The following is a 15,405-nucleotide window of genomic DNA, read 5'->3' as shown; positions in this document are numbered from 1 at the left end:
AAATAAAAAGAGACAATACATGAAGTTGAGAGGGAAAAGTTGGAAGGGGGATAAGGGAGGAACTGAAGGGAGGAATATGGGATGGATTTGACTCAAAAACATTATATGCATAGAATATTAAACTTTTAAAATAGAGCAGGGCAAAAATCCCAGAACTCGGGAGGCAGAGGCAGGCAGATCCCTGTGAGCTGGAGGCCAGCCTGGTCCAAAGAGCCAGTGCCAGGATTGGCTCCAAAGCCACAGAGAAACCCTGTCTCGAAAAACAAAACAAAAAAACAAAAACCCACCTTTTACAACAGAACTCACAGCTAAAGGAGCTGGAAAGACAGCTCAGCAGTTACAAGCACATGTTGCCTCTGAGTTCCCAGTGTCCACAGGGTGGATCACAAGACTACCTACCTATAACTCCAGTTCTCAAGGACCTGACACTCTCTTGGGTTTATGCAGGCACTAGGCACACATGTAGTACCCATACATACAGGGTACACATACTCATAAAATAAATAAATCCTTTTTTTTAATTAAAATTAAGCTATATGTGGTGGCACACACCAACAAGCGAATCTTTGTGAGTTCTTCAAGGCCAGCCTGGTCTACAAAGTGAATTCCAGAATTCCAGTGTTGTCTCAAACAAACAAACAAATAAAAAAGCAGAGCACAACACACAAATACACACACACACACACACACACACACACACACACACACACACACACACACACACGCTGGAGAGATGGCTGCTCTTCCAGAGGACAAGGTTTGATTCCCCACATGGCAGCTCACAGCTGTCTGTAACTCCAGTTCCAGGGGCCTGATACCCTCACACAGACATACATGATGGCAAAACACCAATGCACATAAAATAAAAATAAATCATTAAAAAAGACTAAATGGCTGGGTGTTGGTGGCGCATGCCTTTAATCCCAGCACTCGGGAGGCAGAGGCAGGTGGATCTCTGAGTTGGAGGCCAGTCTGGTTTACAGAGCCACACGAAGAAGCCCTGTCTGGGGCGGGGGGACAAAACAAAAAACTATATAATATATAAGCCTTGCTACTGATAGGAAACAAACAAATCAACAGTATCTTCTGTTCTGAGTCACTGTACCCACTGCACCTCTCCTACCTTCTAATGTTTTGCAGCCTTGGGGTGCTGTTTTTATATCATATGAGAAACACAGCACTCTATCACCAATAGCTCTTTTCATTAAAAACATAATTTTTCATCATTGGAAAGGAAAAACACCAATTACTCATGCTTGCAACCCAACTCTTAATTTCCCTTTAGGTTTTATTTTCTTTCAATGGGTCTTACACAGACCCTCCTGCTTCTACCTCCTAAGTGTTGGAACACATGCACTGCCATGCCCTTTATGCTGTGCTTTGGATCAAACCTAGGGCTTCCTGCATGTTAGACAAGCACACTATCTACCAAAGGAGCACAGTCATTTCCAACTCCACTTTCAACTTCATTACAAGACTTGTTCTTTTTCTTTTTTTGGGGGGGGGTTCTGAGACATGGTTTCTCTGTATTGTTTTCGAGGCTGTCCTGGAACTCGCTCAGTAGACCAGGCTGGTCTCGAAATCACAGATCTGCCTGCCTCTGCCTCCCCAGTGCTGGGATTAAAGGGGTGCGCCACCAACGCCCGGCACAAGACTTGTTCTTACTAGTTGTATAGGTTCAAACACAGTGCCCCAACTTCAGTGTCCTTTCTAACTCTTTAAACTCCTCCTTCATGACTTATCTTCATAAGCAGTTTCCTCAAGGACATCTACAGCTAATAACAAAATTTGTATTTTGTGCTCAATAAACAGTTTCACTTGTAAATCAAGACTCAGCAGCCTCCACCACAGCACTGCCTGGGTAACCTTGTACTGTTTCAAGTAAAAACAGATCTTCAGTATTTCTCCTCCCATTCTTTCCCTCCTCCGAGTCATAACAAAGTATCAGTAGCTTCATTACAAAACTTGACACAGCATTATACCCCATAATCCTCGAAGAGAATAGCTCTCTGACATTATCACCTCTGCTCTATCAAGCTCCAGACAACTCTATCAGGAAAAGGACAAATAACTCAAGTCAAAACACTGCCCCTCCCAAGTAACCCCACTCTTCAGATTGAAACTCATGAATAGAACTATCATACCCCACCAGTATGTTGGGGGACGGGGTACAACGTGACAATAAAATTCTCTGGAGGAGAAGCATAGCCTTGAACAGAGCCCTGAAAAGAATAGTGCTGGATTCTAAGTGAAACCCATTTACCAAAGGTTCCTGTTTCCTCACCAGCCACTGTTAGCACTAGCTGTCATCTGGAACAGAAGGGGCTTTCTATGGTCAGATGCTCTTTTACAGAAGGGGCTTTCTATGATCAAGTGCTCTTTTTAGACAGTCTTGTAGGTTGTTTGGTGGTGAGTGTCTCATGTCACAAAATTTACCATTTTTAGTCACGTTTAAAAACTGTACTTAGGCAGGGCGTTGATGGCGCACGCCTTTAATCCCAGCACTCAGGAGGCAGAGGCAGGCGGATCTCTGTGAGTTCGAGGCCAGCCTGGTCTACAGAGCGAGTTCCAGGACAGCCTCCAAAGCCAGAGAAACCCTGTCTCAAAAAACAAAACAAAACAAAAAAACCTGTACTTAGGCTGAGCTTGGTGTTGCAATCCTGTAATCTCAGCTGAAAGGGAGGCAGAGACTGGAGGATCAACAGTACCCCTATCACTTCCAGCACTTACTCAGCATCTCAAATGAAAAATTCTATTCCCATTAACCATTAACCCTGCATGTGTTTGCCACTGACGTCCTGGCAATCACTATTTTCTCTATAAGTCTGTCTGTTCTAAATACCTAATGTCCTCTTACATCTGACTTACTTTATGTCGCTTTGGGTTTTTTGTTTGTATGTTTTGTTTTGTTTTAAGGCAGTGTCTCTTGTCCACAGCCCTGACTGTCCTGGAACTCACTATGTAGGCCAGGAAGGCCTTAAACTCACAGAGTTCCACCTGCCTCTGCCTCTGCCTCTGCCTCTGCCTCTGCCTCTGCCTCTGCCTCTGCCTCTGGAGTGCTGGGATTAAAGATGTGAAACACCACACTGGCTATTTTTATGTCTGTAAGACCCATCTATGCTACAGCACTTAGCAGAATTTCATTATTTTTCAAGGATGAATAATAATTCATGGCATGCATACATATTTTACTTATTAATCATTCATCCATCAATGGGTTTTGAGCTATTTATACTTTTTGGATGTTGTAAAAAATGCTCCTGTGAACACTGGCATACAATCAACCATCTGTGAGTCCCTACTTCAAACTCTTTGAATAGGTCTTGCCTAGCATGCACAAGGTCTTGGGACTCAGTTCTAGCACAATTTTTTAAAATTACTTTTAACTGTTTTAGGTATAACACAGAAGATTTACTAGATAATATTCTTCTTGCTGCCCTTTAAAAAAATAAAAACAGAGTCAGGTAATGGTGGTGCACACCTTTAATCCCAGTACTCAGGAGGCAAATGAAGACGGACTTCTGTGAGTTTGAGGCCAGCCTGGTTACAAATCAAGTTCAAGAACAGTTAGGGCTACACAGAGAAACACTGTCTCGAAAAACAAAAATAAGTAAATAAATAAACAAACAAATAAATAAATAAGCAAATAAGATAAAATAATAAGAATAAAAACAGAGTCTATAGTACAGGCTAGTTTCCCTATGTAGCCAAGGATGTCCTTGAACTTCTGATCCCTTTGCCTCCTCCTCTTGAGCACTGGGATTACAGGTGTTCATCACCATACTCAGTTTATGAGATGCCAGGATTAAACACAGGGCCTCCTCTGTACTAGGGTAACGTTCTACCAACTGAGCCATGTATGCCAGCCCCCTTTTTTGCTGTATTCTTCAAAGAGAGTATCACTGTAGCCCAGGTTAGCATAGAATGCACTATGTAGCCCAGGCTGACCTTGAACACACAGCAATACTCCTGCTGCAGCCTCGTGAGTCTAGGTTCACAGTCATGAGCCATACAGCCAGGCTCAAATATTCAATTTTAGAAAAACTCCTTTGCTATTTCCAGAAGTAGGTGTACTATTTGAAGTCCCAACAACATGCCAGCGATCAAAATCCTCCACTTCATCAACACTTGCTTTTGTTTCTTTCTGTGGGGCACTGGTCATTCATGCTGAGCCTCACACAGGCTAAGCACCCTACATTCCCAGCCTTCCTTCTTTTCATTTTGAACACGTTCTCACTAACTTGCTCAGGATGCTCTTGCTCTGAGACTAGACAGGCCTTGAACTTGAAATCCTCCTGCCTCAGCCTCTTTAAAGGCCTGTGCCACCATGTTCTAATAGAGAATAGCCTTCTAGTGACTAAAATAACATCTCCCTGTTGCTTTGACTTGTATTTCTTTAATTATTGACACTGAACATCTTTTCATGTATTTATAAACCATTTGTACATTTGGGAGAGGGGAGTCAAATTACAGTTTCAATCTATCCTAAAACCACATGCTTCTATGAGAAGAATTCCTTAGGCATTCCAGCATTCCTTCAGCATGTGTCTGAGTATCTAACAGCACAGCTCTTACATGCTTTACATGACAAAGATTTAGCTCATTTCTTAAAAAAGCAGACACTATATAAAATGGAGCTTGTTGAATTTCACCAGCTTTTTTTTTCTTTCTTTCTTTTTTTTTTTTTTTTTGTTTTTTGTTTTTTCAAGACATGGTTTCTCTGTATTGTTTTGGAGCCTGTCCTGGAACTCACTGCAGACCAGGCTGGCCTCAAACTCACAGAGATCCACCTGCCTCTGCCTCCCAAGTGCTGGGATTAAAAGAGTACATCATCATCGCTTGGCTGCTTGTTTTCCTTTTATTTAGGAAGACCGTGTCTTACATTGTAGCATGGGCTAGCCTGGAACATGCTACATAAACCAGGCTGGCTTCAATTTGCAGTAATTCTCTTGCCTCTGTTCTGAGCAATGGCATTACAGAACAGCCTGGAATCGTCCATGTAGATCAGGATGGCCTCAAATTTATAACATCCTCTGACTTCTGAGTGCTAGGATTACAGGCATATACTACACATCCAGTTAAATCAACTGATTCTTAGGACATAATAATTTATATTGATTGACTTGACTCTGTGTGTATGTGCGTATGTTCATGCACACACGTAAGCGTCGCGGCATACATGCAGAGGTGTCAGAGGAAGACTTGGAAATCTGAGCTCTCCTTCTAACAAATGGGCCCCAAGGATCAAACTCAGGTCCCCAGGCTTGGTTCAAGTACCCTAACTGCTGCATCCTCTTGCTTGTCCAATCAACAAGTCTTGATTTAATTTATTCTCCCAAAGCTTGGCTAATGCACTGACAGTAAAGCCACTCACTACACCTCTCTTGAGGCAAGCCGATTTAAGTTCTTACATAGGGGCCAGGGACTACATTATTCAGTGAAGGTACTGTCCTTAGATGAGGAAATATGTGTGAAGGGAGAATTAAGGACCAAGTGATAGTACATACAGTGAAAACAACACATTAAGAATGTGTGCTTTGCTGGGCGTTAGTGGCGCACACCTTTAATCCCAGCACTCACGAGGCAGAGGCAGGCGGACCTTTGTGAGTTCAAGGCCAGCTTGGTCTACAAGAACTAGTTCCAGGACAGCCTCCAAAGCCACAGAGAAACCCTGTCTCAAAAAAAAAAAAAAAAAAAGAATGTGTGCTTTGCCAGAAAATGAAGACACACACTTTTAATCTCAGTACTCAGGAGGCAGAAGCAGGCAGATCTCTTGAGTTCGAAGCCATCCTGGTCTATAGAGTGAGTTCCAGGACAGCCAAGGGCTACACAGAGAGACCCTGTGTTGAAAAACAAAAAACAAAACCAAACCAAAGGAATGTGTGCTTTAAGAACAAGTTCATGCAACTACACTATCATACAGTGGTACTTTGCAGAGCTCATACTGCCAAGATTATGTCAAATCAACTTCTGAAACTTGCACATGCAGACCAGTAGCTTTCTTATTTTCCATACACTCATGGAATTTCTAAGACCAGTTTTGCTCTAAAATGCTTAATGCACAAGCAGGACTTGCATACAGATTCCCAGCATCCAAGTAAAAAGCCAGCATGGCCCAGGGAATCCCAGTGCTGGGAAACAAGACAGAAGGATCTCTGGGGCTTTCTGGACAGCCATTCTAACCAACCGGCAAGCTCAGGCAGGGTTCGGTCAGAGAACCCATCTCAAAAGTACATCGAGAGCAACATCACACCTGACCTCATCCTCTGGGCTCCACCTTCACCACACACACACACACACACACACACACACACACACACACACACACACACACACACACACACACACCACCCTACACCTTAATTATCCAAACAGTATTTATTAAGTAAAATCTGATCCCAATTTATTTTGTAATACCCAAAAAGCAAATGAAAAGTATGTTCTGTATAAAGAGGATATCATTGCAATATCTTATCTGCCCCCCACACCTACGTTCATTGTTCATGGCCCACCTCTTTTAGGTGCTTAGCACTTACAGGAAAAAAAATGCAGACCCCACCTCTGTGTAACTTACTTTTCAAATGATCTTAGATTTCACTTTTTTGGTGGTGTTTGTGAATGAATGGTCTTGCTATTTGAACCTGTGGTCCAACCTGAGGCAGGAGCCTCAGTCACTCAAGTTTTGGAATTAAAGGCATGAGTCACCACACTCAGCTGTGACTTAGATTCACTCTGTAGTTGGTTAAATGTGAGACATACCAGTAATTATTTTTGCAACAGTATTCAATAAATCTAATCATAAAAACTTACATAATTTCTAATATGAATGTGTAAGAATTGCAAGCATACAGAAAAATAAGAACAGTAGCCCTCTCTGATGAGCACGCTAGCAACCTTTAACCTATAAAAAGCCTTCCTTCAGAGTCAGCCAGTAAGACGCTAAAATGATCCTACCTGGAATAAGAGTGGCTGCCTTACTTGTAGTCTGGTCCTTTGGAACACTTGCAAAGTGATACTTCTTCATAATTGCAGGTGTTAGGCTCAGCCTGCATCTCAGTGGTGGAACACCCACTCAGGAGGAGACAGGACTCTGGCCCACTGATAATACTTAATATTTTAAATATCCTAAAAGTGATAAAGTATCTCTCTAGCTACCTGTATATGAATTGGCAATTTTTCTGTTGTTTAGACATACGCTGTCAATATAGTAGCCAGTAGCCACATCTGACAACCACACAATTGAAATATGTCTATAGATTGAGATGAGTGGCCCATCCAACTCCAGCACTAGAGAAAAATGTAAAATATCTCTGTTTGAAACAGGCTGCATAAAAGTACATCTTTGATGAGTTAAAGTATATTATTAAATTTTTCCTTTGTGACTACCAAAGTTTAATTACATGGGTGGCTCACATTTCTTTCAGACAGCACTCTTTTAAGACAGTACAAGACTTCAAGATCTCTGCACAGAGCTAATACATGCACGTTTTTGAGCCGGACTCAGAACTGTCAGAATTGTGTTCTTTTTCTCAGACTACTTTATTCAACATCTCATATCAAAACAGCAAATGGTTTTATATCAAAATGTGTAAATGTCAGAGTTTACAATAAAATTATTTAGCAGAGCACCAACAAATATTTAAGTGGCCATTATGTACAGGACACATTCAATCCATAAAGCAACATATTCTGTCACACACCAGTAGCACAAAGGCCATAAATTCTGTACAAATCTACACGTGCTCCTACCTAGCACCATTGCTAAAGACTTTGCTCTCAACGACCTATAAAATCCTCACAAGCACCACACACAGTACTTTTACACAACTTAATACTATTTAAGACATTGTAGCCAAAGTTGCAGTTAGTAACCTGTGGAGCAAGGATTCCAACACAACAGGCTACATGTGAAACAACCCATTTCCCCAAGTGAAAAGACAACAAAGACTGTGGATTGAATCAGGACTAGGCTGTAGCACAGCAGCTTGACTACCAAACATGATGTTGGCTTGGATTCCCACTACCTGAGTACAGGCAGCTGGGGAGCTGAGAATCACCTTTCACCAAAAAACAAAACAACTTTGCTTCCTACTTTGCACTCCACCCTTCTCCATGGCAGGATTTCAAAAACTGACCACACATTAAATTCTCTCTTTCAGAAAGGCTGTCTCCCCTCTGGTACTTGTCTTTCAGGCTTCATTTTAAACTGTCCACGCAAAGCTACCCAGATTCCCCATAATTCAGACTAGTCCTTTCCTCCCTCCCCACTGCAGTGCTTTGCACACTGCTGTGACAGTCTTCTTCAGAATGGGCAAGGGGTCTACTGTATCCACCACTTATTCCCAATACCTTCCACAGTGCCTAGCATTAGGTGCTCAATAAATATTTGCTGATCTAAGCACCTGACTCACCCAGTTACACCTCAAAGCAAACTCGGAGCTGTAAGTGCTAACCCACAAAGCTGAGGGCAAGCTTGAGCTTCATGAAACTCTGACAATCCCTCCCACCAGTATGATAAAACAGCCTATTTCAACCAAAGTCTTGCTCACTTCAATTTCAGTAAGCTTGTTTTATACGAATGAGCTTAAGTTATTGATAAGTACGTCATAAGCCGATTTCAGGAAAACTCTAAATTGGTTAAAATCAGTTTGATTTTTACAATTCTTAAGAGCTGAAAAACCACTACATCTGCTTCTCTAAATAATCTCATCATGAAATTAGTTACATTTATCATAAGTTTTCCTGAACTGCCCTAATACTGAAGCTGATGTCCAAAAATGATAGACACAGGATACTTTTAAAAATTGGGAGGGAGAGTGGGGGGGAGATGTATCATGTACAGTTTTTGGGGTTTTTTGGACAAAATTAACGCTGGTGTCAGAGTCAAAACGACTTTCTTAGAACCTTCCCTTTTCATTTCCGAAACAGGAAACCCATTTAAAAGGTCAACCCGCACCCCCTCAGCTTTTACTTCCATACCAAATAATTCCGAAATATGTGGCAAAAGTACATCAGAAGTCCTTAGGGCCATGACCGGCGAAACATTTCCCTGCAAATTCTAGCGTCAAGTAAAACACGAGAACCTGACTTGACTCCATCGTGTGGAAGCCAGAAACCGAACATCTCCCTCAGACTATTGCTTCTGTTGAGGTCTTGTAAAGGCACAGTGAGCCAATCATGCCAGATTCCCACCCCGAGCACGAAGAGCCTCCGATTGTTTGACACATCAATGGTTTAGTCAAGACAGCCAACTCACTCTCCCCCCTCCCCGCCCCTCTCATTTTCCTTAATGATTCTGCAACTCTCAAGTTTACTCCAAGTTACAGTCAGACGGAATAGTCGCTGTGACCCCAAATATAAATTTGGGCCTTTACCACATAGTCAGTAATGCTTCGTTCTCAACCACTAAAATATGCCTAATTACAAATAACACATCAAGTAAGTTCAGTCGATTATGGAAAGGCCATTCAAGTCACTTAAAGAAACAGGATTCTAGAACGCTGCTAAATGCTGCATATTTTGTGCCAGAGAGGAGAAGGAGACTTGAAGGCAAAGACCGGATGGAAAGCATGGGAAGACCCCGCCCCAGTAAGCGCTATTCCGATTCCAACAGTAACTTAGGTCTGTCGTCTGGAATCGGAATCACTGGAACAAAGGCGTAAATTCCGGGAAGCAAGATGTCTGGAATAAAAGAAAAGGGCTCGCTGCTGCAGAGCCCTCCACACCAGCCTCCCACAGGTCTTACCTATGGTGGAAATAAAGGTGGTATTGAAGGCATCATCCGAAAAACGAAAAAGGACGCAGGTCTTGCCCACTCCCGAGTCCCCGATCAGGAGCAGCTTGAAAAGCAGGTCGTACGTCTTCTTCGCCATTGGGAGGAGCGGCTCGGGCGCTCGCCGCCGGTAGCCCCAAGGGATCGGTGCTGCTCACTACGGCCAACTCCTCACCCGGGCGTTCTGGGGCCGCAGCAGCGGGGAAGCGTATGCCAGGGAGAAAGCAGCTCTCGAGACGGAGCGGGAGAGCTTCCGAACGGCCTCGTCGAGGAAGCCCCGACGGTGGCGGCGCCCGTGCCTCCGAGGGGCGGCGCCCGCGGCTCCGCAGCCTCTCCCAGCCGCTCCGCCCGGTTCCGGGGAGTCGGTCGGGACAAAATGGCCTCCCCTTCCCCCTCAGCGCGGCTCGGCCGGGACGCTCCCACGGGCGAGCGAGCGAGCTCTACGTCGAGGGAGCGCGGCGGGCTTGAACACGGCCTCCGCCCGGAGCAAAAACTCCGCGCTACGACCCGGGAGAGGGCAGCGAAGGAGGTCTCGCGAGCCGACGAGCCCTGCTACATAACCCCAGGAAACCGAGCCGCCCCGGCCAGAGCCACCTTTTTCCCCGTGCCCTCTCACGCCGGCGTGCGCGCTGCCTGAGACGCACGCAAGGACGTACACCCGCCCTTCTCTCGCGCCCTCGCCTCTACCCCGCTTCTGCGCACGCGCGCGGGAGGGCATGCAGGGCACGCGGAGGTGGGACCAGAGAGGGCGAGGCCGCGGGCGCGCTCCCTGCGGCCTTCTGATTGGGTGGGCGGCTTGATGAACACGCCCCACCGGGGGCGCGGCCTAGGAGCTGCACAGGCGCACTACCATGCAGACCCCTGCTTTCCCCCCCCCTTGCCTTTTCCGGGGCGCCCTGCTGATTGCTGGGATCTTCTGCTCCCCCACAGTCTCCTGTTGTGGAGCGAAGGATGTTGGCTCAGCGACGGGCGTGGGTGGCCACGCGTCCCTGTGTGTGTGTAGTTCGTAGAAGAGAGAAAGGAGTGCCCTGGGCCATTCAAGAACCTCCTTACTAAAACCAGACGTCTCCAGAAGGGCCCTCGCTTGTGGGCCGGTCGTGACATCGCGGTCTTCAGGAGCTAAGAGTTCGAAGGAGCCGGAATTCCAAATTGAAAGATCGCAGCGCTCCTGGGATCGGAATGATGTCATCGGCCTGAGGAACTCTGTGTGCGGGGAGAACCTCCCTGCAAATGGAAGCTTCGCTGCTCCAGGCCTAAACAGCCCTTGGAATCCCCTGGAGTCGGAACGCTCTAGACTGAGAAGGCGAGCGGGGTCACTTTTGCCAAATTTGTACCACTAAGTCGAAAACCCGAAAGCCTGCCCCCATCCCAACCAATGCCTTCCTTGCTTTTTCACTTGTTTGTAGGTTGGTTATTTTGTTGCAAAGTCTGGCTAGGTACCCCATGCTGGTCTCCAGTTCATAAGCTTCCAGCCTCAGCCCCAGAGTGCTTCTGCCAAACCCGTGCCATGTCTTTTCCATCTGCCTTACCCCCTTCTTCCCTCTCTCCCTATCTGTCTTAGTTACGCTTCCCTTTCCTCGTCTTCCTTTCTGTAGCTGAAATTGCTGCATTCCTAGCCTGCCTTTCTCAGTAGGTTCCATCACTCCAGCACACGCGGGATGTGATGGTGCAATGGTTGAAACTGGTGAGCTGGTTAAACCTGGGACATCTAGAAACCAATGCAGATTATTTTAAGAAGAGAGGTTAAAACTACATTTTAACTCACATCTCACCATCACCAAAATCTGCATCCATGTGTAACCTAAACCTTTGAATCCTGTTCGTTTGTGATCACAGTTGGGATCATATTCTTAAAAAGATTTTTCTTGCTTCTGAACACCCCTAAAGCATTGGAGACGTTTGCGTTCTCTAAGCCATCTCCCTCCAGTTGGTTCGCTGTTCGGTCTTAGTTTTATCCTTAAGCCATAGCCTCCAAATCGTTCTTCCTCCCCTTGGGAATGTCTTAACCATAGCGGAAGTCAACAATTCTATGTAAATTGAAGGTAAACCCTGGCTTTTGGAATTTGTCATTCAGTCGTAGTCCTGAGCACCCCAGAAAAGCCTTCAAGGAGCTGGGGATGTAGCTCACTTTGTAGAGTGACTGCTTAGTGTAAATGAAGCTCCGGGTTCAACGTTCTGATTCCCCCTCTCAGATACTGAGTTTGCACCTGTGTGCTACCACACCTGCTTCAATGTTACTAGGTTTATTTTTATGGTAGCTGAATTTAGAAAGCAGTGCCATCACATAAATTTGGGAAGTAACAGACTGCTAAAAATAATTATTTTTTTTAAAGACTCATTCTATATCCCGGTTATTTTCAAAATCCATAGTCTGAAAAATTGCAAGTTATGTGGTTATGTTTATTAATGGTTGTTTTTATTCTTAAATAGGGATCATGGACTATTAGAGCTGTCCTGTCTTTCAGATCGTAATTTTATTAGGATGTAGTACAAACGCCTGTGATCCTAATGTTTAGAAGGCTGAGGCACAAGGATCAGCTGTTCAAAGCCAGACTCTCGAAATGACTGAGCTGTAGACCCCATCTCACCCCGTCCCACCCTGTCCTCACAAAACTAAAAAGGATGTGACTCTTTACCTGCGGGGAATGAACCCCTGTACATAGTAGAGAGGGCATCCAACCTCTCTACCTGATTTCTTGCTCTTTGGTCTAAGCTCCACCCCTCGGTCACTTTGTTCCTAAGAGTGGCATCTTTGCTTGAAAGGCCTTGCTGTGTCATCACCTAACTGTAAAACCTGCTTCTTCCGGTCTCTAGGACTTTGCCTGTTTACGACTGCCCATTTCCTGTGTTCACACCCACAGTCTCCTGCAGGGACTTCCTTGGCGAAGGTTTTCATGGACTGATCCTCTGCCAAGAGGCCACCACTGCTCTTATCGTCATTGGTCATTGCCTGCCTCCCAGTTGGCAGTTGGCATTGAAGAAACAGCAGGCCCAGTGAACTCCCCTAGCTCCTACACCTCTCTAGAAAGCAGGAAGAGTTTTCTCTCCCACAGTTATTATTGTATCTTCTGGATCTTAAGGTTAGTTTAATGTAGTTCTCTCCTTGTAAAAGGTACCTCAATCACTTGCTAGCCCTTCAACCTTGAGCTTAAATGTCCTCACCATAGCAACTCCTGCTGTGAGTAGCTTGTGTCTCCCCTAACTCTTTTAGTACTTCTCAATGGGGTGTGGTGGTATAGCCTATATAGCGCCAGCACTTCGGAGGCCTAGGAAGGTAGGAAGATCAAGGTAAATTCAAGTTCAAGATAGAGCCCAGCCAGGGCTGCATAGTCAGACCCTATTTCAAAGAACAAGGAGTAAGTTGTATTTTTTAATTTATTAATTGCACAATTAATAAATACTTATTTTAGAAACTTCATGCTGGCCCATGCCTGTAATGCCAGCAGCATTCAAGAGGTTAAAGGTGCCAGTTCTAGGTGAGCCAGGGCTATACACTGAGACCCTGCCCCCCACACACCCACCCCCAGAAAAAGTCACAAGAAGTTTTTGGGGCTGGGAGTTGGTGGTGCACAACTTTAATCCCAGTACTGGGGAGGGAGAGGCAGGTGGCTCTCTGTGAGTTCCAGGCCAGCCAGTGCCAGGACAGGCTCTAAAGCAACACGGAGAAACCCTGTCTCTGAAAACAAAACAAACAAAAAAAAGTTTTGTTTCTTGAGACACAGTTTCTCTGTGTAGTAGCTCTGGCTGTCCTGGAACTCTAGACCAGGCTGGCCTTAAACTCACAGAGAGCCACATGCCTGCCTCTACCTTCTGAATGCTGGGATCAAAAGTGTATGCCACCATAGCCTGGCTTATTTTCAGATTTTTTTTATAATAAAAGTTTTTAAGGAATTTAAGAGCAAGTAGAGAAATGGCACATTTGGAATAACGTTTCCATGCTTTAAAATATTAATTTTAGGTCATACATGAAGAAAAGGCTTTTGTATCCTGTGAATAAGATCAGTGTTGGTCGAATCAGGCAACTGTAATTCAGCAGAGTACACTGTGCCTGCAGCCAGACATGCATCTTCCAGAACTAGCTTGCAGTGGTGGGCTCTGTAGTAAGGGACCACTCAGTTAGACTCATTCAGCCTGTCCCACTCATGTACCAAAGGGCGTTGTACTCACAAGATGGATCCAAAATTAAATAAAATGATCCCTGCTGATATCCTTTGTATAGCCAGAAAAGTATGCAAAGGTGAGTTATTTCTGTTAGATTAAGACGAAATGAGTTATACCATAAGAAAAAATAGCAAAAACATTATACATTAGAAAACATAAATTACTGCCCAGTGTCGGTGGTGTCAGTGCAAGCCTTTAATCCCAGCACTCCAGAGGCAGAGGCAGATATATGTCCGTGAGTTCAAGACCAGCCTGGTCTATAGAGTAAGTTCCAGGACAGCCAGGGCTACATGAAGAAACCCTGTCTTGGAAAAAATAAGAAGAAAGATGGAGAGAAAGAAAGAAAAACATAAACCAGGTGGTGGCGCACGCCTTTAATCCCAGCACTGGGAAGGCAGAGGCAGGCGGATCTCTGAGTTCGAGGCCGGGCTGGACCGACAGCCTCCAAAACAATACAGAGAAACCCTGTCTCGTAAAACCGAAAAAAAAAAAAGAAAAGAAAAAAGAAAGAAAGAGGGAAAGAAAAACATAAATTATCAAAGCAACAAGCCATCCAGGAGGAAAAATCGTCACAGGAACTTGAACTAGAAATGTGGGCTGGGGGAGGGGAGGGGAGAGATGGCTCTGCAGTTGAGAGTGCTTCCTGCTCTTGCAGAAGACCAAAGATGGTTCCCAGCACCTACATCAGGGGGTCCACAACTGCCTGTAACTCAGCCCCAAGGAGATTCTGATGCTCTCTGACCTCTATGGGCCCCTGCATGTCCATGGTGCACATAAACTTATTTAGGCACACACCCAATCGCATAAATAAAAAAGTCATTTTTCCTAGTGTTTGTCATTGTGTGCCCCTTCTCTCTGCCCCAGGCTCCACTGGATGTGGAGGCTGCTGCAGCTTCGCCCACGAAAATGGCAGGGTTCCGACGTCCTCTCCTCAAATAAAGTGGCTAAACTTAAAAAAAAGTGATTTCAAGCCGGGCGTTGGTGGCACACGCCTTTAGTCCCAGCACTTGGGAGGCAGAGGCAGGCAGATTTCTGTGAGTTCCAGGACGGACTCCAAAACAATACAGAGAAACCCTGTCTCAAAAAACCAAAAAAAAAAAAAAAGTGATTTCTGTTTTGTTTCTGTTTGTTTGGTTTTGGTTTTTCCAGACAGGATTTTGAGATGGCCAGAAAAGGGAGAAATGAAATGTTAGGAGGACAGAGAGAATAGAGAAACTTAACTGACTTCGTTTGCAAAGATTTACTAATATTAAAAGGATTGATGAGACCAGAGGAAAGTCAGTGACTAAAGTCAGCAGCCTCCCAACCTCCAATAAAAATACCCACACGACAGGCTTCGGCTGCTGAGCACCAGCTCTCCTTGCTTATGCCAGGGTCTTGGGCCAGCCAGGTGGTTCATAGATAACTGCTCTACACAAACCTGATGACCTGAGTCCAGTCCTCAGAACTTGTATAAACAGATTCCACAAAGT

At 44.9% G+C, this 15,405-nt stretch overlaps 1 protein-coding gene across 1 annotated transcript in view; it reads right to left on the bottom strand.

Moving 5' to 3' along the window:
- The window catches only part of Rab10 (RAB10, member RAS oncogene family), a 51,961-nt gene extending 41,549 nt beyond the window's left edge, over window positions 1-10,412 (bottom strand). Inside the window, exon 1 of the mRNA XM_005079115.4 lies at window positions 9,746-10,412. Coding sequence (XP_005079172.1) covers window positions 9,746-9,872 — 127 coding nt within the window. The 5' untranslated portion in view covers window positions 9,873-10,412. The remainder of the gene's footprint in view (window positions 1-9,745) is intronic.
- Window positions 10,413-15,405: the final 4,993 nt, after the last annotated feature.

This window comes from Mesocricetus auratus, unplaced genomic scaffold (genome assembly GCF_017639785.1).
Source record: "Mesocricetus auratus isolate SY011 unplaced genomic scaffold, BCM_Maur_2.0 Super-Scaffold_100024, whole genome shotgun sequence".
Taxonomy (NCBI): Eukaryota; Metazoa; Chordata; class Mammalia; order Rodentia; family Cricetidae; genus Mesocricetus; species Mesocricetus auratus.
Note: the sequence above shows the minus strand (reverse complement) of the source record. Positions and strands in the feature narration are given on the sequence as shown.